At 56.7% G+C, this 22,169-nt stretch overlaps 1 protein-coding gene across 1 annotated transcript; it reads right to left on the reverse strand.

Annotated features, from left to right (window-relative positions):
* Positions 1–382: 382 nt before the first annotated feature.
* Positions 383–19,484, reverse strand: LOC119098756 (dnaJ homolog subfamily A member 2). The gene is made up of 7 exons (XM_037221781.1): positions 19,222–19,484; positions 15,107–15,402; positions 14,279–14,573; positions 13,564–13,704; positions 5,254–5,377; positions 3,791–4,022; positions 383–2,036 (listed from the first exon to the last, which is right to left on the reverse strand). The coding sequence occupies exons 1-7, from the start codon at positions 19,288–19,290 to the stop codon at positions 1,961–1,963; spliced, it is 1,233 nt and encodes a 410-aa protein (XP_037077676.1). The 5' UTR covers positions 19,291–19,484; the 3' UTR covers positions 383–1,960.
* Between the last annotated feature and the right edge of the window lie 2,685 nt (positions 19,485–22,169).

Here is a 22,169-nt window from a genome sequence, read left to right on the forward strand (position 1 = left end):
CTACCGGACCATAGTGCGGTCGTGCACCACGGGGACCCACAGACCTGAAGCCGCGCGACTCGCGCAACGACGGAGCCATGTTTGGCCACTCCGGCTTACTGATAAGGCCTCCCGCGTCGCCCATGACCAGCTGCTTGTTTAGCGCAGGAGACCACGGCTAACCGCAAGTGTTGACTAACGGCAGCCTTGCGTCACCATCGCCGTGAGGGGGAGGCCATCCGTCCGCCCAGACGGTGATGCTCGACGCGGCCCGCGAGGGCGGCTGCGGAGGCCCCCCCCCCCGCCCCGCAGAGGTCAGGGGCCGTGGTCACGTCACGGCTATTTGCGGACCAGGCTAAAGTGACGCCGGCTGTGGTCGGCGATGACGCTCACAACCTCCACGTCACGCGGCGAAGTACGGCTGATTTATTGTATAGAAGTGCCTCTCCGTGGGGCCAGACAAGCTCACGCAGACAGACATACGCACCAAACGAAACGACCACTCATTAGATAACGTGACAACCGAGCCCTACACAGCGCCGCGGTAGTTGCCGGATCTAAAAGCCACCGCCTCGTAGCTCGTTCCCGAGCATCCCACGGCAGGCAGAGCAGAAGAGCTATGTGCAGAACACGAGCACGATCATAAACAACAATCATAACCTGGAGACTCTCGAATAGCACAAATCCAACTTTGCACAATTTGCGTTACTTCACGATACTTACAACCTGAATTTCCACATATGTTCGACGGGGCTGTCCCCCTCGCCCACTGCCAACACGTTTCCTTAGGCGATCGTCCAGTGGTGGGCGGCAGAGCCACCCGACCCGCAGATCGTCGGCTCCCGCACCGTCCGGCGCCGCAGAGCCCCCCCCCATCGAACGCACGTGGTCGGCCCACGATTTCACACACACACACACACACACGCACAGTCACCCGGGTGCAGTTCCCGACCCACAAGTCACTCACTACAGCAGTCGCACCGCGCGGGGCGCCGTGCGGCAGCCCGGGTTCACGGATGACGGCCCTGAGTCAGCCCGCTACCCGACCCCGTCTCGCTCCCCTGCGCACAGCCGCCGCCGGGGCACCGGGCCCGCTCGAGACAGGTGCTACGGAGTCGTCGCTCCCCTCGCACGACCTCAGTTCGTTGGGGCCGCCGGATGCCGGCCGGCGCCACATCACACCGGCGCCGCTCTTCAGCGGGGTCCGACGACACCAGAGCACGACTTCTCCCGGGGCCGAGACAGGCCTCAACCTTGTGGGATTGGGTCCCAGCAAATTTGAATCCCGCTTCACTGCGGTAATGGTGACGACGGACCGTTCTATATTTGCCGGGCCTCGGCGACACCGGACCACGCATCCCTCGGGGCTCGGTGTCACCGAACCACACGTCCCTCGGGCCTCGGTGTCACCGCGCCACATGTCTCTCAGGCTTCGGTGACACCGGACCACACGTCCCTCGGGCCTCGGTGACACCGGACCACACACCTCTCAGGCCTCGATGACACAAGACCACACGTCCCTTCGGGTCTCGGTGACACCGGACCATGCATCTCTCGGCGACACCGGACCGCACGTTTCTCGGCGACAGCAGAGCACACATCCCTCGGGCCTCGGTGACGCCAGACCGCACGGCTCTCAGGCCTCAGTGACACCGGACCACACGCCTCTCGGTGACACCAGACCACGTCCCTCGGGCCTCGGTGACACCAGACCACAGGACCCTCGGGCCTCGGCGACACCGGGCCACATAGCAGCGGGACTTCGCCGCCACCGGCCCCGCGCCGCCCACGACACCGGACGGCGCACCGCCGCGCGCGCGGATTCATTCGCCTCTTGCGGCGCCGGACTCGGGCGCGCCGCTCTCCGAGCCTCCGCCGGCCGGGACGCTGACAGGCACCCGTCGCGGCGGCGGCGGGGCCCGCCGCGCCACCGTCTCGGCGGCGCGGCGTCGACGCATTACGATCTAGCGCGGTGCGTGCGTTATTGGTGGGCGCACTGCACGCCCGGGCCGCCGTGCTCCTCCTCGTCCTCGTCGTACGCCTCGGCGCGGCCCGACCTGCCGGTGGGGAAGGCGAGTGTGAGCGGCGGGCGGCGACGCTGGCCCGTCAGTCTCACTTGAGCAGTTTGAGTATGCTGTGATACATTGCCGAACAACGCTTAGAACATGAAGAACGACTGCACGCAGTTGCTACGGACCGTCCGTTATCGACACGTTTCAAACACACGCTGGCGAAACAATTCACCGTCACCTGGCCGGCGATGAATCAAGTGGGAACATCTGCCGGGTTTTGTCGAGCTTCGCAACCTGACTGTGGAGTTACCTTGACATGCGACAACACCGTGCACAACGTTTGAGGGCAAGCCAATGTCCAACGCCACGTCGGGACTCTCGAGATTTCCGTCGACCGGCACACAGGGCCAAAATGTGCGCGTTCGCCGGTGTTGGAATACAAGCCTATCTCGAGTGTTGCGACGGCACTCATAGCATTCTGGGCGATTCGAAGTCGATGGCACACGAATGGCAAGCTGACGCTGCCAGCGCTGCCCAGACATCAGCGGTACGCCAGTGTTGACCGCGGCGGTAGCCAGTGACAGCAGCCAGACAGCCAGTCAGCGTATGCGCGCGCATGCCAAACCACCGCACAGCCGTTTCACTGTTATGATATTAACGGTTTAGTTTCGCAAGCGATAGTTATGACAGACCGAGGAATTAGACGCTAATACGCCTAGCTATGCAAGACGAAATTGCTTTGAAGACGAATTACGCGTTATCCAAACGTTTTGAATGTGACGGGCATGACCACCTCCTCACCAAAAGCGAAGCTTTTGGCCATCTCGCCCACACCGCCGGTTTGTCCCCGGTGTCCCCCGGGACAGACCGGCACCAGTGGTGGGGACTCCAGGGACTCCAGTGGAATGCCCCACATTCGGACAGCGGCCGTACCAGACGGGAGGGGGAGGGGGAGGGGGCACACGTCCGGCGGTGACGCACGGTGCCAGGATTCCCCACTTCCGACCGGCGGACACCCCAAGCCGGCGGGCGCGCGCCGCCGCGACGTCCGGCCGGACAGATAGCGAGCTATGCTTGAGGCACCGACGGCTGGAACACGCGGTACTCCTACCGCATGTCCTGAGGTCTCCCACACCCCACCCGGAACAAAATCACCCCCTCCCCCTCAAAGCAGCATGGCACCGCCATCCAGGCTCCTCCACTCATCTACCGCCTGATAATTGGTATGTCTAAACAATCCGCTCATTCCACAGACCAACCACAAAAACTACTCGTCAAGCACGTGACAGCGATGATGGTGATGCGGCTGAAAGGGTGCATCAAATGTGCGACCACACGAAGCCCAGAGGCAGTGCCTTATTTCCCCCCTAAAAAAACAAATTCAGAGCCTCATTGGTCCCATCCAATCACGCAGAGCAACGTACATAGTAATGCGGCTGATAAACTGCGCATCTGTGACATGCGACTGCCGCTAAGTGCCGGCTCACTGCACATGTCGTCATTCAGCAGACGTTTTCATGCGAAAGCGGGCGGTGTACCAGCAGTCCCCGCAGCGAAGTTGCTGGCGGACGGCACGCGACCGGACAGCCACGACGGCCAGAGCCAATCCTCTTCACAAGAGGGCAATACGTCACCAACACGTCCCAGCAACAACCCGCGTGAGGGATATGACGCGGCCCGAGCCGCGGCCACGGCACGCGCCGGACGCCACACCGGCCAAGCGCGCGCGAGCCCGCACCTGCCGCACAATCACACCGCAGCGCCACCCACGCCGGCGGCGTCCGGCGGCCGGCCCTCACCGTGACTGCGTGCTGGGATCGAAGTCCTCCAGGTGCACGTCCTCCACGTGCTCGCCGGGCGGCCGCTGGTAGGCGCGCCGCGGCGGCAGCAGGCCCTCCAGCTGCGGGTACACCGGCTCCGGCGCCCAGTGGTTGGCCGGGAAGTCCACCTCGAAGCGCAAGTACAGGTTGCCCTTCTCGAACGGCATCCGGTGGATGGGGAAGCCCTCACCGCGGACGCCCTTGCGCGCGCCTGCAAACGGGGGGAGGGGAGGGGGGCGGCCGTCAGGGGGCGGGCGGGGTCGACCGGTGGCCGCCGCTCGGCACACGTGGAGACACCGTACGAACTCGCCAACTGCAGAAGTCCCGAGCCAGGGACAGGCCGGCAGACGGAGCTGTGAAGAAGAAAGCGAGGAGGGAAGGGGAGAGAGCGCGTCGTGGGAGTGCGCGGCGGGGAGTGTCACACTCCGGCTGCGGCATCGCTGAGCACCAGCGTCAGCGCCGACGGTGCTGGCGGCGGGGGCGGCGGGGCGGCCGTGCGGACGGAGCGGCGAGCCCACACGTCGGTCGCGGGACAGGGGCACCCAGAACCGGCATGCAATCCCACCGCAGCGGGCACTGCGGCGGCGGCGGCGACCTCGGCCGGCGGCGGACGCGCGGTCAGCAGGGCTCGGTGCCGAGCGGGCAGAGGCCGTCGCCTGGGACGGGCCGGGCCGGGCCGGCTCCCCGCCCACCAGCCGATAGTGGCCGACCACCCGTCCAGACCGGAAGCCCCGGCGCCGGCCGGCCGGCCCGGACAACACCACCATCTCCACAAAGTATCGCGGTTCGCCTGGCCCGCTTGCGTACAGCTTTGAGCAGTGACATTGACTGCTATCCCGAGGGAGACGGGCTGCGGCTGCGGTACTTCATGAGCACACTGGTGATATAGACAAAGGTTGGGAGTTCTCCCTTCCCTTCTATTCTCTATTCATCCTTTTTCTTTTCCACATCTCTTCTCTGCCCTGCTGTGCTGTGCTGTGCTGTGCTGTGCTGCGCTATTCACGCGGTTGTCGCTCTAATAATCCCAAGTACGACTCCATACATGGCAGCCTTTTCGCTGATGATAATGATACTCGCAACCAAAAGTAAATTACCGTGATTCGTTCCGTTTCCATGTCACAAATTATCGATTAGCCAGGCACTTCAGTCACGTTCCGTTCCTGGCATCAAATGAACGGGATCCGCTCAGCAAAGTAAAAATTTTACGTTTCGAGATGAAGAGTAGAATAAAATCCGGCAGAATTATTTTGCAGGACCTCACTCTGGTTGGCCTAATTTCATGAAGTTCTGCAGTCACAAACGAGGTAGAACATAGCCCGGCAAGTGAGCCAACATAAAAAGACGGTACTGAAATAACGCCTCGCTTAAGGGAGAATGCAACAACAACACTTTACAACAGAGCTCGACTGAAGAGAGCCCGACCGGCTGGCCCGTTCCCTCACCTGGCTGGAGGACGGTGCCCGGCTCAGACATGATCACCACTGTCCGGTCGTCCAGGTGCTTGATCGGGATCCGGAAGCCACACAGCGACTCGGTCAGCGAAATTTTCTTCGTCATGTGCAGGTCCTGAGGCAGAGAGACACCAACTCGTATGGAAATGGACTCCGGCACAGCTCCCGGCACGCGGCGTACGCGGCAGGCATCACCACTACATCAGTCCTGCGGCGCGACTGCGCAACACCCGCGAACAGCGCGGTCTCGCCAGACAGGCATCACTACTACATCAGTACTGCGGCGCGACTGCGCAACACCCGCGAACAGCGCGGTCTCGCCAGACAGGCATCACCACTACATCAGTCCTGCGGCGCGACTGCGCAACACCCGCGAACAGCGCGGTCTCGCCAGGCGGACATCACCACTACATCAGTCCTGCGGTGCGACTGAGTAACATCCGCGAACAGCGCGGTCAACACCCGCGAACCAGACAGACCACGCGCCTTCGACTCACAAGCAGAAGGCCGCTTAAGCTCTGCGCTTTCCTAAATTTGGTCACTGCCGACCGTGCTGGGACCGAGGCCTCCGCCGTAAGTGCTGCGCCGCGTTCAACTTCTTCGTGTTTACCCTAGCCTGCTCTGGCAGGCCCCCGCCCTGCCGAACCGCTAAACAAGTCACCTGTTTCGATTTCACGCCCAACCGTCTCGGAAGACCATGCCAAGAACGCTACACCACCCTGTCCAGATGAAACATGACTGGATTCGTCAGCACGTGCAAATGGGTGCCCGTTAACCTACGCGGAAATCACTCTGCCTGCCGTATTTTTACATATGCAATGGAAGTATACCGATCTGGCCAGCTTCTTCGCCGACGCTCCCTAATCTTTCGGTGGCATGCACCACAGAATGTCACGCCACTTGACGCGAATACGTCAGTGAAATGTCCCAGTGCTTTGGACGCGCACACGGGCGCTTCGAATACCACTGCCTGTGTACTTGATACCAGAGACTTTCACAGCGAGACGGAGCTAGGCCCACGGCCAGGCCTCCCCGGCATGATTGCTGGGGCCACGGCCAGGCCTCCCCGGCACGATTGCTAGGCCCACGGCCAGGCCTCCCCGGCACGATTGCTAGGCCCATGGCCAGGCCTCCCCGGCACGATTGCTAGGCCCACAGCCAGGCCTCCCCGGCACGATTGCTAGGCCCGCGGCCAGGCCTGCCCGGCGCGATTGCTAGGCCTTCGGCCAGGCCTCCCCGGCATGATTGCTAGGCCCACGGCCAGGCCTCCCCGGCATGACTGTCAGCACTGAAGAAGGTTTATGGCCGGAAGGGCAGTTCATCTCCTGCTCTTATTACAGTCAGCTAGCACAGATGCGTAGCACAGGCGAAGAATTATTGGGACATTCAAAAATATCGTGCATCATCATCCACCACGCTCTACGAGAGCTGAAGCATGGCAAACATCCTACCTTACTAATAAATGAAAGACTCTGCCATTTGGCCCTTCAGAACTCGAGAACCGTCGATAGCAGACAGCAGATACCCAAACATGTAAATGTTCGGCGTCAGCGCGCCGAGAGGAAGGTTTGTGTAACACTTTGATCGAGATCTGCGCCACTGCACAAGTAACCCTGCCCCCCCCCCCCCGCCCCCCCCCCCCCCGGGGAGACCGCCGGCCGTATACGGTTAGGAGCAGCGACGGTGGGTTGCGCGCCATTTGAGACCTAGCAGAGCGGCTAAGAATACCAGCTACCGCGAGCTAATCGACTGCATATCCGCCAGCTGCGAAAGCGTGGGCAGAGCGAAAACCACAATACAACGACCAGTAAAATGATGATGATTTGTGGTTTTAGGGCGCATCGACTGCTGTAGATCATGCAGCGCCCACCGACCAGTAAAGGCCACAAACACAAACTGAGTAATGGCTACAAAAAGAATTTCCCACACGACGGTTAATCCGCGACATTACACAAATTACAGCGTGACGAGTAATAACTGATAGCCGGAGTATCAGAAGACATCTCAGCACCGTGTGCGCACTTAAATGGCGACAATAATGCCGAACAGTTTGCCTACAACTTGGCAATTATCAAGTCCACAGCCAAGACAAATCAGCGTTCACGTGTCGAAAACGTATAATTTGCCGACAGCCTCCTGGCCAAGGTCTGCCCGGCCTGGAAGCGCGCTACCAAGACCCCACCTGGCTCAGGGAGCGGGCCATCCTGATACCGTAAACTTCTCTCCTGGTGATAACAACTTCTAGCTTCAGGAGAAGCCACGTGGGGAGACAAGGGCCAGCAAGTCAGTGGACGGCGATACAGACCCAGAGGAGGCTGTGGGCGCTCGCTGTAAGCAACGTCCCGCTGCGACGGTGCGAAGCAACGTCAAAAACTTAATACTTGTCACCATTTTTTAATTCTCGTAATGCTATAAAACACAAACAAATTTCTGCTTGTCCTGTTTTACAGCCTGCAAACGTCACCGAATAGGTATCTATACCGCCGGTGCAAAGTATGTGGGTAGTTCACATCCCCTAATAGGAATATATGCTGCCGGTGCAAAGTATATGACTAGTTCACGCTTAGAAGGTCATTACCAACATCCCAAAAATGGCTGGTCGATGATGTATTTCAGACTGAATAACATACGTATGACACTATTTTACTCATCCGCACATCCGCATCTCAAGCTTATTTGCCAAAAGCAGCCTTTGGGTGGGGAAAACATGGAAAAACGTGTTTGAGTGGGTATTTTCGGCACCCTTTCCCGCCAAAATCCCGGAGATTCCACCCGTCTAGTATCAATATGAATGCAGTCTACTTTGCTTCCAGCGCAACGTACCGAATGCATTGTCAATCCGAACTGTATCAAGGGGGCTAAAACGGGAACCTTGCCACTCATTTTCAGGCGACAACGGTCGCATGCCATGAAAAGTTACAGATCGCATAAGCGGCTTTGATTTACTTCTCACATGTACAATCGCTCCCTTGAAGGTCAACCAGGGTCATTCTCAGATCTCATTAGCACAACACACTTTGAGGCGCAGAGGTCTTTTACCGGCCAACAACGGAACGTCTTAGTAATAGCGGGGAGCGGTCCCGGGCCCGGCTCGCGCATTCAATCTCTCAAGGACACTTAATCTACATGTCGTTGTCCTTTTTATATCAGTTTTGTTCTCAGTTCTTTTTGTGTGCTGTACTTATCAGGGCTGCTTCTCCATGCATGCGTGTACATTCTAGGCCAGCAGCGTCGTCGTCATTTGGGTAGGTTTTGCACTGGCGTTGTTGAGTCGGTTCATGGAAACGTTAGCCATCAACGTACGTACACTTGCACAAACGCGAGGAAAACCTGCATCTAAGATGGACTGATTCACGACCGAGACACGATCGCAATCGAATTGTCAAGTAGTGTATTTCTCCGGGTCACAAGCCTACAACTGGCTCGCATTCCATTCATAACACAACAAACTAGCAATACACTAACCGCTTCTGTACGACAGCGTACAACGAATGTCGGAAAACCGCTCCCATGTACGATGTCCAACATCCGTCCAGCGCGGTGCGCCATACCCACGGTGTACCACACTCGAGCCAACCTGAGCGGCCGAGCCGACATTGCGTCCCCCCCCCCCTCCGGGCTCCCTAGTCGGGGCTCCAGGTCAGCCGCGTGGCACCAATGTCACGCACAACCACTGGTTCGCGCCGGTGAAACCTGACCAGCTCGGCTGCCGAGCCAAAGTGGCGCTCGCTCCACTTCTGGAAGCCGAGCGCCAGGCGGCCGTCGTCGCGCGTCCGCACGGGCAGGTGGTAGCAGCAGCCGTCCAGCGAGAGCGAGAGCGCCATGTGCGCGCCGGCCGCGCGGCTCGACGGCCGCAGCAGGAAGGCGCCGTTCGGCCGGCCGCTCAGCACAAGCTCGGCCATGTCGCGCGAGACCTCGCGGTACCAGCGCCCGCCGGTCGGCGCCGGCCACGCCGCCCACTCGCCCGGGTCCGAGCCGACGCTGGCCACGTCGTCCTCCATCGAGCCCGCGCAGCCGGTCGTAGGCAGGGAGGACGTCGAGCCCAGCAGGCCGCTGGCCAGCGGCGGGCGCCGCGCTGCGTCGGAGCGCGAGCGCAGCCGCGACTCGTTCCGCACGGCCAGCCGCTCGTAGCCCGAGTCGGAGTCCGACGAGTGGGCGGCGGCCGGGGCGGGCCAAGCCGGAGGAGCGACCGGAGAGGAGGGAGCGACCGGAGCGGAGGGAGCGACCGGAGCGACCGGAGCGACCGGAGCGACCGGAGCGGACGGAGCGACCGGAGCGACCGGAGCGGATGGAGCGACCGGAGCGAGCGGAGCGGACGGAGCGGGCAGAGGGCGCGCATGCCGTTGGTCGTGCGCCGCCATATCCCGGATCTCACAATACTCTTCGTCGCCGCCGCCTGAGGCCGGCGGGTGGCCGGCCGCCGGGCCGCGTGGGCCGGCGTTCATCTCCAGGTACTCCACCGTACACGCGGCACCTAGACGCGCCAAGTCCGAGTTGGTGTAGCGCTCCTCGTCGGTGGCCGCTGGCGGCGCCGGCCGTGGCGGCAGCGGCGGCTTCGGGCGGTCCAGGTGTGGCCGTCTGTCGCTGTCGTCCGAGTGGCATGATCGCAGTGTTTGCAGTCGGTCGCAGTGTCCGCCGCCGGCTTCCGCCAGGCCTGGCGCGCCGGAGCGCGCCGACCAGTCGCCGCGCGCTCTGTCGCAGCCGTCGCCGCGCGCTCTGTCGCAGCCCTTGCCGCGCTCTGCATGGCCGTTATCGCCGCGCCCCTGCCACGCTGCGCGGCCGCGCTTCTCAGCGCCGGAGCGGGCGCGCACCCGCTGTCCGGTCCAGGCGTCCGCTGGCGGCCGCATCGGCGGCTGCGGCAGTCGCGCCGCCGACCGATCGGCGTGCGGCGGCGGCGGCGGCTGGCGCCTCCTGGGCGCGTCACTGCGCTCGGTGCCTGCCATCGGAGCGAAGGTCCGCGCCGGCAGCCGGCAGCGGAGGAGCACAGAGTGGCGCCTACGGTGCAGGCGCGGGCCAGACAACGGACTGACGGCTGCCGCCGGCGGGCGAGGCCAGGCCTGGCCCGGCCCGTATCGGCGCCGGCGTCCGGCCCGCGCCTCTGACGTCACGGCTCTGCCGGCCGCCACCGCCGGATGGGCGCAGCCGCTCGAGGCCCCTCTTGGCCACCACGCTTCCGGAGAGCACGGCCCAGAAAGAAGACGACTCGCCACATTCCCGCCGTGACAAATTGTGACAGCATCCGGCGGGATGACCGCAAATGATGCTCTAACCGCCAACAATAGACGCGGAAAGGCATCCCACTTCCGTGACAGCTTTGCCATCCACCGCCCGCCCAAAACCCTCGACAGCATGCTCCGGAGCAAAGAAATTCGACAACGATGGCCGCGGAGGCAGTACGTCGGCACCAGAACGGCGATGGCGGACGTCAGCGAAGACTGGAGCTTCACCGGACTGGCCGCACAGTGCCAGCAGCAGCCAACCACACGAAAACTCAGGACGTGACGTTGTGTTTTAAATACGGCCTCGACCTCGCCCCCGGCCCCGGCTCCGGCATGGCCGGCACTGCCAAGACACCTACATAAGACACCTCCCTGGCACGGGACATGTGAGGCGAGCCCGACGTTAGACATAGCTATGGTTATTTCAGTGATGAAGGCGTGGGTATTGAGAGATGAATGCAACTGCTATCACAACTTGCTACGCAGCTTCACGATGTTAATTTTCAACACAGAATTCACGGTACTGCAAAGAACTTTGTGGAACAATGAGACGTGAACAATGAACAATGCGCTCGCCCTCCTACTAAAATGAGGAAGCTCCGCCACATCCGAGCACGTGTTGTTTCGCAACATAGTTCAGATGTGAAGGCTAGCACCACAAATTTCTTAACTATTCCCCCAAAACACAAAAACGGGCCTCTCCCCAAGCCTGACATATTTTGTTCTCAAAGTTGCGAAGGTTGGGGGTCCCTTGTACGCCAGCAAAGTCGGAGGGAAATACAGCCTACGACATTATATAATCTTTCCTGCCAAAACACTTAGGTAGCGATACAAACTTTGGCTGGCCTTTTTTACATTTTGTTAAACTTTTTACGTGCGAACGGGAGTGATGTGCCCCCAACTGACCTTGCCAGGTGGAGATAGCCGGCGTTTGATAGAGGCAGCCGGAGCTCGCAGCGACTCGTTCAGTCGCGGAGCCACGATTTTCCTCTAAAAACTTCGGATTCGGCTTTGGCTTTTCATTTTCTAAGGCTACGGCTTTCTAAGGCATTTTCTACGGCTCAATTCAGTTTCAGCATCGACTCCTCATTTTTATTTTTGTCAGCGAATATCACCAGCCTTGACTTCGCTCACGTGACGTCACTGTTCGGTGTGGCTACACGCGCCTGGCGCTTTCGGCACACCAGCCTTCTCCAAGAGCTATTGGCCATTCGGGTATCATTTGTTAAGTCCGCCGGTAGCCGTGGAGCGTTCTTTTGATGGCCGTTGTGCCCCAGTGTATAAAGTGTATGTGTGACTGTGCGATGCGTATGTGAGCGTGTGTAAGCGTGATTATGTTTTTAGTTTGTGTGTATCGTGCATCTGTTTTTGTTCAACTAGACTGCCTCCACAATTGGGCCTTTGTCTGTGGATTCCTTATGCTCTAAAAAAAAAACAACGAACAAATGCAAATAACTTATTTTTCATCAGGTGCTCGCAGCTGCGTGAAGCACCATAAACACCAACCATAGAAGGAGGGCAACGGCTCGGCCGGGGTATGAGAAGCTAAACTACACCGACCACTTGCGATCTCCGCCGACTTTTCTACAATTATGGCCCTTTCACACACGTTAACATCCATTGCTAACATCTCACGATTTGCTGGAACGCTTCTACCCATCTTGGTCAGTACCGGACTTAGTGATGTTTTCTTAGAAGATAAAACTAAGTGATGTTCTCCACGTGCTGACACGTGAAACATGGTGGTAAATATCAATTTACATTGTTGTAAATTGAGCAAATAGATCTTCGCCGTCTGTATTGCCTCCCTCAGGAAGGCCTTTTTCAAGTCAGGCTCTATAAAATACTGACTTTGATCTATAGTTTGATGACAACAAGGATGACAACATCGACCCACCACGCCGATTCGACCGGCGTCAAAGCAATTTTCTGGTTTGATGACTTCACCTTTCAACTCTGAATTGAACATATGGATTGTTGATTTGGCCCGGGTACGTAGTTTCATCCCACTGTCTTCGACATTGTCTGCTTAGGCTGAGTCCACCTGAACACGCCATGTCCGAGGTCAGGTATGGCGACACACCCGCAGTACACAAACCGTTCGTCGCAAATCAAACCAACCACGAGAGTTGTTCTCGGCTAGATCTCCCCCCCCCCCCCCCCCCCCACCCACCCCATCCACGTCAGCGCATGCAGCGGCGCTTAAGAGCCCCAGCTGCGATCGACGACGTGCGCCTGCGCACCCGCGGCCAGCTCAGGGGCTCCGCATCTGCCAGGCCCGAGGTCAAACCGAGCCGACCGGCGGCACCCCAGCGTGCGCCCACTCCGCTCTCGGCCAGGCCACGCACTGGGCACCCACCTAGGTGTACAATACTGCAATCTACATAGAGAGACCTGGAGCCAAACGTGTGCCTGCGCGCGCTGCCACTCCCAAACACGGGAGTCTAACTTGCCATCGAGCTTCCCGCGGACCGAGACGCCCGAGGCGGCGCTGTTTCGTGGGCCCATACAGTGATGACCGAGGCCTGATCCCGCTCTACCGAAACCCCAGCGCGCCGCTGTTCGCCGTGGCGCCGCGTCTGCCCAGTCCGTGGCCTGGCCGAGGGCGGAGTGGGTGCACGCTTGGGTGCGACCGGTCGACTCGGTTTGAGATCTTCTTCTAAGTTATTTCTATTTTAATAATCAGGACTCTTATCCCCCACATATTTATGTGAAAAGCATATATGATGCATTATATATATATATATATATATATATATATATATATATATATATATATATATATAAAGTGCATAGCACTAGAATCAATAACTTGTAGCGTAGTACCCACGTGAGAAACCTAACCAAGCTTAATTAACAAGCCTGTCATGCAAAGAGTTACATAACTAAGAGTAAAAAATGCGATGCCTGACATTCCGCAACAGTGCCCACCACACGACTCTTGCACATAGTCGTGCCAAACCCCTCAAAACAATTTCTGCCACCGATCCAGACCTGGAGCAGCCACCCGTCCCACACGCAGTTGGACGCCCTCCACCGGCCGTGCGCGGTCGGCGCCGGCGGCGCGGCGCGCGCCACTCACGTGTCCGTCGCGCTGGAAGACCTCGTGCGGCACCTGCTGCAGCACCACGATCACGTCGCCCGGCTCGATGCCCGGCTTCTGGTTCCCCTCGCCGCGGAACGTGATCTTCTGGCTGTCACGCATGCCCTTGTCCACGTGTACCTGCCGGGCGCACGGCGCGTGCCTCTCAGTGATCACGCGCTGGAGGACGGTGAGCGGGGCTCGGGGGCTGCTCCCGGCGGTGTTGGCAGCGTGTTGGGGGCTCAAGGGTGCCTCAAACATGCGGTCTTACACACACGGGCCATTGAAAGGTCCCCTAGAATAACTTTAAAATCGGCAATCAATGCGACACCAAATACTGGCCGGTGCTGTTTTTTTTTTATAGAACTACCATATAAAAAGCCTAGCAGTTATCAGCGGTGCGATAGCCGACGCCGAGAAAATCGGAGAGGATGAGCGACAATGCGGTTAACCCGAGGGATCGCACGTGTAGACAGTAACACGGGACACCAGGCCACCACACAACGCGCAATACACGTGCGTTACAGTGGCTGTGCCGTGCCATTTCAACATGACCGAAAAGGTGCTGACGGGTGTTGACGGCACGTCCGACGATGTGCATCCCAAGAGCACCATTTCGAACAGGCCCACTGCACGTGCGTGCAACCCATCTCCAACACGGCCAGACGGCGCGGGTGGATCCGTCCGCACCGCCGGCGCGGCCCGGCGCCCTCACCTCCAGTATCTTGACCTCGCTGGTGGTCTTCTGGCCGGCGCAGGTGCGGCAGCGGTCGCGCTCACTCATCAGCTCGCCCTCGCCGTGACAGTCGGGACACATGGTCTGCTTCTGCTGCACCATGCCCGGTCCGATCTGGCGGATGTGGATCTTGATGCCGCGCCCCTGGCAGCCGCGGCAGGGCGCCGGAGCCGTGCCCATGCGGCCGCCGGTGCCGCCGCAGCTGGCACACACCACGCTCTTGCTCAGCTGCAGCTTCGACGTCTTACCGTTGTAGAGGTCCTCCAACGTCACCCTGCGGCGGACGGAGCGGCGCGTCAGCGGCGCGGCGACACGCTGAGCTTCGACTCGCCCGGCCCCGACGCCAAACACGCGGCATGTGCGGCGAATCGCTGGCCGCATGGCGACACTACGACCGAGGGACGGCATCGCCAGAGCTCGGCCGCTGCACGCATACAGCAAGACGACGACCTTTACCTAGAACGGACTCTGTTGTGGGCACATAGAACCGCAGGCTGCCTCACACTGCCGCCGATCTTATAGAAAGCCCACCACTTATCATGAACCTGCCACTTTCCCTGGGTTTTATGGTCACCAATCCTGCCGGTTTCTGAGCTGGCAAGGGACTAAATACATCACCGCTACAAGACACGAGGTCCATCGACGACACCACGATACGCATAGCGCTAGCGCGACACGCGATCCGCCAGCAGGGCTCCCTCCCGACCGCACCACCCACCATACAAATGTCGCCGTCCCCCCCCCCCCCCCTAACGCCGCCGGATCAACCCCCGCCGCCGCCGCCGCCGCCGGCCGCGCCACACTCACTTGAGGGGGTAAACAGTGTCCTCGCCGCGGCGTGGGCCGCGCTGCCGGCCACCGCCCATGCCGAACATGCCGCCCAGCCCGCCGCCGAAGAAGTGGGAGAAGATGTCCTCGCCGAAGCCGGCCATGTCGGCGCCGCCGCCGCCGCCCTCCTGCAGGCCACGGATGCCCTGCGCATCGTAGATGCGCCGCTTCTGCGGGTCGGTCAGCACCTCGTACGCGAACGAGATCTCCTTGAACTTGTCGCCGGCCTCAGGGTTCTTGTCCGGGTGGAACTCCTTGGCCAGCCGCCGATACGCCTGCGGCGCCAGCTAGTGTCAGCGGACGCGCGCATAACACAGGCCGCACTACAGGGGTCGCCGCGCCATCCGGGGCGGCGCTCGTGCAGGCACAACCAGGCAAGTGGGTTCAATGCGGCAAGAGCGCTTATTGCGCGGGGCACCAGCCAGTTAGCAAAAAAAAAAAAAAAAAAAACGAAAAAAACGACTAGAATAACCACAGAAGACCAAAATGTCCGTAGGAAAGAACTGCCACTCAGGACAATGGTGTGGCCAATATTAAGACTAACGAGGAGTGCTTTCGGTCAAGGGGCCCATTTCGCCGCTATAGGGGCCCTCTCTTATATGTGTAAAGTCGTGTAAGTAAAGTATGTGTAAGTAAGGACTCGACATATGTCGAGTCTTTTGCGGACTCCCATTCAAAGACCCGTGGACCCGTTTTTTTTTTTTAGATAAAAATAATGTGCAAGCCCTACAGTCGCCTACAACTGACAAAGAGGGGGCCCGACACCTGCAGGGCTGGAGGTGGGGATGGGCAGGGGAGGGCACGACTCTCCCCCCCCCCCTTCAAGCCCCGCTGGATACGCCACTGCCTCACTGTTTTAAGGCCATCCAACGCACCCTGTCACGCCCCGTGACTGCATCGGCTATAATAGTGCTCAGGGGTCATGGTGCAACTGGGATTCAAACCCGGACTTTCCAGGTGGCAGTCTGAGGCGCTAACCACTCGGCCATTACACTGAATCATGCCCAGCCATTACACAGGGTAGAGCGCTACACCACTGCACGCATCCCACCAAAGGACTCATATTCGAGAGCAGCTTGGGAAAAGGTAACATTTGCAGCTTGCTGGTTGATTCCTGGCACACTTATGGGTCAGAGTTCTATTTTGGTTGGTGATATGCAGCAGGCTGGTATGTTTGCCTTCATTGTGCAGCTGATTCCATGTTGTCTGCACTGTGGATGATGATATATGACCTCAGGTCTACCAACAACACCCCACAAATGGGCAGATCCACCAATTGCACATGAGAGCAAATAAGCAACCCACAGTGACACATGCTTTTGTCAACATTGTTGTTATTTCAACTTTCAACACCATGTTGCCAATACAACTGCATGCTGTCTTGTGCCACTGCATCCCTGGATTGCCATCTGGACCTGGTTTCAAGCTGTGTTCTCCATCTTTTTACATGTTGAAAATTGTGTGTTTTCCATGATCATTGGGTAAGGAATGTCACATTGCAATGGTCTTGCAAAAGTGGTGGCACCAAGACTTCCCCAAGTATCCTGCCAACACTCCACCCTGTTTGTTATCTATGATGATGATGATGATGACTATTAAGGTCCACAGAATGCCCCCAATAGACAGGAGATAACAGGAAGGCAGCATAGCATGCTCGAACAAACAGTTGCAGTCCTATATCATCCAACATATCTTACATGTTCATGGCACAATATCAAAGTATCTGCCAGTTAGAGGCAACAGGGGAATCTGACTTTTCATTTACCATTGTCCAGAAGATGCAATGGTTGATATTTTTTAATACAAAAGCTGGACAATAATGAGTTGTGGTGGAATTGGAAGGCAGATTATGAATACATGAATATATATACATATATATATATATATATATATATATATATATATATATATATATATATATATATATATATATATATATATATATATATATATATATATATATATACCAATGGAAAATCATGGGTCATGGGTGATAGGGTGGCAAAGAGTCAGTGTCAGATAGGGGATCAAGTGGAGGAAGGACCTTGAATGTACACATTTGACTGGGGCATTGTTACATTATGGTCACTAGGCATGGGATGCAAGTGACTGGCAAGGATAGCCATACACCAACTCCTTGTGAACAGATCACAAACCACCGCTTCTTTGTTTGCTTGTGATATTACTGCCAGGTGACCTGCACTTCACAAACATGCTCTGTTTGCAAGCAGATTGTTCACACTGCTGTACAATACAGAGAAGTTTGCACGAGTACACGTATGATGGCTAAGGTCTCTGAGGCACACGAAAGTGTGAGCGGGCTTGGGGTTCCCCCAGCCACGGAAGAAACTGGTTCATGGATGGTTCACAAATCACTGTTTGTGTTAGTATGAGTGTCTAACCCGCTGGCTACCTGTTAACAAGCACGTACTGTCAGTACACTGCTTTCTCATGTGTGTTATTAATTCAAAATTGGGACACCTTACCTTCATAAGGATATGGTTGGGGTAGGGACCAGACTGCAAACATTAAATCACATCGAACATGTTCGGCATGGCAGTGACATCCCAGCAACAATTCCAGCACACAAACACACCATAAATCTGACAGCCACAAGTTTGCCACATGGTTACCAACAATATCAGCACATAGAGAGAAAATATTTCAGGGAACTGTGATGCCAAGGAAGCCTCAAGAAAAAACACCCTCAAAGTGTTCTTTCCAACAAAAAACTGAAACATTCCATCTAACTTTTCTGGCTGTGTGAGCAAAATGCATGCATACTGGAAGTTCAGCTCCCCAATGTCATGTAAGTGTCCTTGTCTAAAAACCATGGATGACAAGATCTAGTAAGGACTGAGATGGAACACAAATTCAAATTTAAGTCTACTTATCAAGTTCATAGGTAGAAATTATGGAGTTAGAGCATTGGTGGTATACAATAAGTTGAATGATGCACCAAATTAGAGATCACAGAAAATTACCACGTATGATGATAATGCGTGATTTTGAGGCAAGGCTCACAAAATTTGCCAAAGATGGAGCAGCTTACCACCTATTTGGGACACCATTCCCTCTACCTCAAACAGATCAATGACATGCTTTGCAGGCTAATGATGGTGACTAGGGTTTGAACCAGTTACTTTTTACATTGGGTCGGGGATAATGGTAAGCACAGGGCTTTTAGTTTAAGGTTCAGGAGCAGGAATAAAATTAGTAGTAGTTAAAAGGAGTGCTATGGATGGAGGGAAGGATGGTTGGATTAGCCAACTCAAGGTAAGGTTAGGTACTGATTGGAGAGTGCTGATCAACAGTGACTGCCCAGAGGACATTACGGTTTAATTTTAACAGCAACACCTTTCTAAAGCTATTGCATTCTAACTGATTCATGTCATAATCTTGCATTATATGTTATCATGCTTATGATCTAAAACCATTTTATATTTTCAAGCTATTACAGAAACACGCATGAATTTCAGCACACTGGAACAGCCAGCCTCACTCAAGCCTCCATAGCAAAGACCATTCATTTTTGTTGCAAACAATACAAAACACTCAGAGGCTATCATGGCTGTGTTTGACGCTGAGCCAGCATTGTTTTCACGGCTGTAGTGTCTTGTTCGGTTGGGGGGGAGGGGGGTCAGACACCCTGAAGCTTGGGCTCCAGATACCCCTCCAAACTTTAAGCCAGAAGTGGACCAAACCTAGGGAAAAACTCTCTGATAGCATATTCTGGGGGCAGATTGGGTCACTTCACTGCTCAGCCATCAACTCAGTTTGAGAAACCATTTCTTGCCTGCCTCCTCTTAACATGCTGCATGCTGGAAAATGCAGCATAGTATGGAAGACTGGCATGGTAAACAATTATCCTTGACAGTGCAGCTGGCATGAAAGAGACATGGTTTGGAATTTTAGCTAATTTAAGGGAAGTAACCATTAACCCACTCACATCTTAGCATAATACAGCTGAAACTGTACCAATAGCCAACACACGACACAGCCTTTGCAAACCAACAGGCAACTTTCTCACAGCAAAACAATCGAAGCAGCAAGCAGTAAATGACGATGATGACGTTAGTGTAATCTTGACTTACCTTTTTTATATCGCCATCCGATGCATTCCTTGCTACACCGAGCAACTGGTACAAGGTATTGTCTGCCATGACAGTACCTCTAGCTGCACGTTTCGTCCGTTACCACACAAAGTCAAGCCCACTTTCTTACTAGGTAGTTGGTGCTTCACACTGGCACACCAGGACGATAGCTCACACCACGTATGACTGCACAAAGCACCAAAATTCACGGAAAATGGCGCCGCTCACACTCCACCCGCGGCAAACACACCACGCGCGTGCAGTTCGCAATCCGGAACGTTCGCGACGGGGAATAGCTGTCAGCACGAGGCGAGTGTTCTTAGAAAGAGCACAGCAGATGTCGAAATAGCTTGACGTGTGAAGTTACATTTTGCTTGGCTAGCCTGCTGGCAAAAATGTATATCCATTTCAATTTTTCTGTCGTTTTTGGCAGCATAACACTCATCAGGTTGGCTTAAAATGGAAGTTTGCGAGAAAAACGCGATCTCCGTTAACGACGAGAAGCGTGTCTCCGGCAGCAAAACATTTTGACATTTTGAATGGCTACGTCTCAAGGCACAACCAGGGCCGGCGAATTTGGGAGGGGTAAGGGGAGGGGGCAGCTGCCTCTATCTCCAGAATATATTGAGACTAGGCTTATGAAAGTTCATGGATAGAGGCTGAGTACGAATCACGTTCCTCCCTTGTTCTATATCCACAGAGGGTTCCCTGCCACTCAGTACCATCTATTCCGTAAGAAATTAAATTGTTGAACTGCGCACATAGCGTTCACAACGACGATGAGGATGATCAAAGACAAGTTGTGGGTGAATTGATCATCGGTTTCAGTCATATCATGCAGCTAGGTTGCGTCATTTCTGCGGCCGAGAAGCTCTCGGTAGGCATATGAAAACAAGCCTGTTTTTCCGTGGCCCATGTGATTAGAGAGCAGTTACAGTTTTGTCCGCATGTTTGAGGATTACTTCGACTACCGGTGTCAGCAGATATACAACTGCCAGTAAGATATTTGTTCAAAAGTAAATTATATGCATTAACCATATGCTTTTTGGGATCCGAGCTTCGCCTCAAACGATGGAAGGACAACGGTAGTAATTTCCTGTGTACTAAATAAGGCTCTCTTTGTGTCAGATTGCTCATTATTGGCTAACTTCATGGGCATACGTGCCAGTTTGTGGTACTTTTATGTTATCTGAAAATTGTAACTATTTCATCTCCGATCCTGGCTATTCTTATCTGCATCCCTGCTAGACCTAGCTCACTTTTTGCTCTGGAATGCACACTTGGTACTTATTGTGGCACAATCCTTTAATGGTCTAGTGTATCGATGATGAAAAGAATTCTCGGTCGGACTACCTTCACGCGCAGCAGTGACCTGCCGCACACGACGCCGAAAGGGAGAGACCCACCCCACGCGCCCGAGCAGCACCTCTTGTAATCCTTCCAAGGCTCATCCCGCACCACGATCTGCGAGCGGCTGGCCGGCGCCACCGTGACGCACCGCCCCGAGCCGTGATTGTTCCCCCCACCCAAACATGAGTCACCGCCCCACTCGCCTTACACACTGGCACACGGTCCCGGGGCATGGTCCACCGCTACACCCACCCCTGATCTTCAAAGATCATACACTCACACCAACGTTTCATACTATCCAATCACTCGACACACCATAAAGTTGGCTCGGTTGCCGGCGCACACACTGGCTGCGTCGCAGCGGCATTGTCGCGACTTCTTTCGCCGGCTGCTCAGGACAGGCCAGGATGCCCACCGGTTCCGTCCCAGTCGCCGTCGGTGCGTGCTCCGCGTTGTCCGGGTTGTCAGCGACTGCACCAGAGGCTTCCTGGTGTGACGGGCCCGCGGCCAAGTATAGGGGTCCGTCGTCCTCCTTGTCACTGGCGTCACATCGCGATGCATCGCTGTACCGATGCCGCAGGTTCCGCACGTGCCACGGTACGCCATCCACCTCGGCCACTTGCGATGACACGATCCGCGTGACGACGCCCTGACGGGATGTTGCCGTACATCGCGTACCAGGGCGGCGCATCCAGACGAGGTCGCCAACTTGGAACGTGGGATTACCGAGCCGTTGCCGCGCCTCATCTGGCGCCGGTGGTGACCACTGCGAGTCATCGGCCGTGTCACGCTGGCTGGGCTGCACGCAGTCTCGCATCCGGTACATGTAAATGTCAGCGGCCGGTGCGTCCGCGGCAGAGTGGCCAGAACGCGGGGTGATGTACAGGTGCACGGCCTCTGCAATGGCGCAACGTCGTCGCACAGCGATCACTTTTATCGTGGGATGACTGCGCTCCACGATGCCGTTGCTGCCTGGCTCGTGGACGGCCCGGAAGCGAAGAGCTGTGCCCCACTTTGACGCCAAAGCAGCCATCTGACGGCCACGAAAGACCGTGTTGTTGTCCGCCAGAATTTCTGCCCGCGCGCCGCGCTCGTAGAAGATCGCCTCTAGATGCTGCACAACTTCCGTTCGCATCGGCACGGCGCAGCTGCCGCCACAGGCTGTACCGGGACGGGCCGTAGTCATTCAGGAACAGGTACGATCCACCTTGGTAGTGGGTCACGTTTATCGCGAGACGTGTCCATGTGTCGGGGATGTGAAGCCAGCCATGCCGCCACCGCGTTGGTGTTGGGTCGATGGATCGGCCCACATAGCACCGACCCACAACCGATCGCACGGCGGCCCGCGACGCCTCCAGCGTTATCTCGCGCCTCACGAAGTACAGTGTCCGGCGGATTCCTGGATGGTCGGCACTCTCGTGTGCAGCCATGATCCGCGCCTCAATGTCCATGCTATTGCTGCCGTACGCCGCGTCAGCACCATCATGTACGGCGGCAGCTGCCGCCCTGGAGCCGATGCGCATGCTCTTGTCACGTCCCACGGCGCCTGCACCCCCGGTGCGTGCTAGGATCCTAGCTGGCACACCGTCGTCTACCTG

This window comes from Pollicipes pollicipes, unplaced genomic scaffold (assembly GCF_011947565.3).
Source record: "Pollicipes pollicipes isolate AB1234 unplaced genomic scaffold, Ppol_2.1 Scaffold_4740;HRSCAF=5597_pilon_pilon_pilon, whole genome shotgun sequence".
NCBI lineage: Eukaryota > Metazoa > Arthropoda > Thecostraca > Pollicipedomorpha > Pollicipedidae > Pollicipes > Pollicipes pollicipes.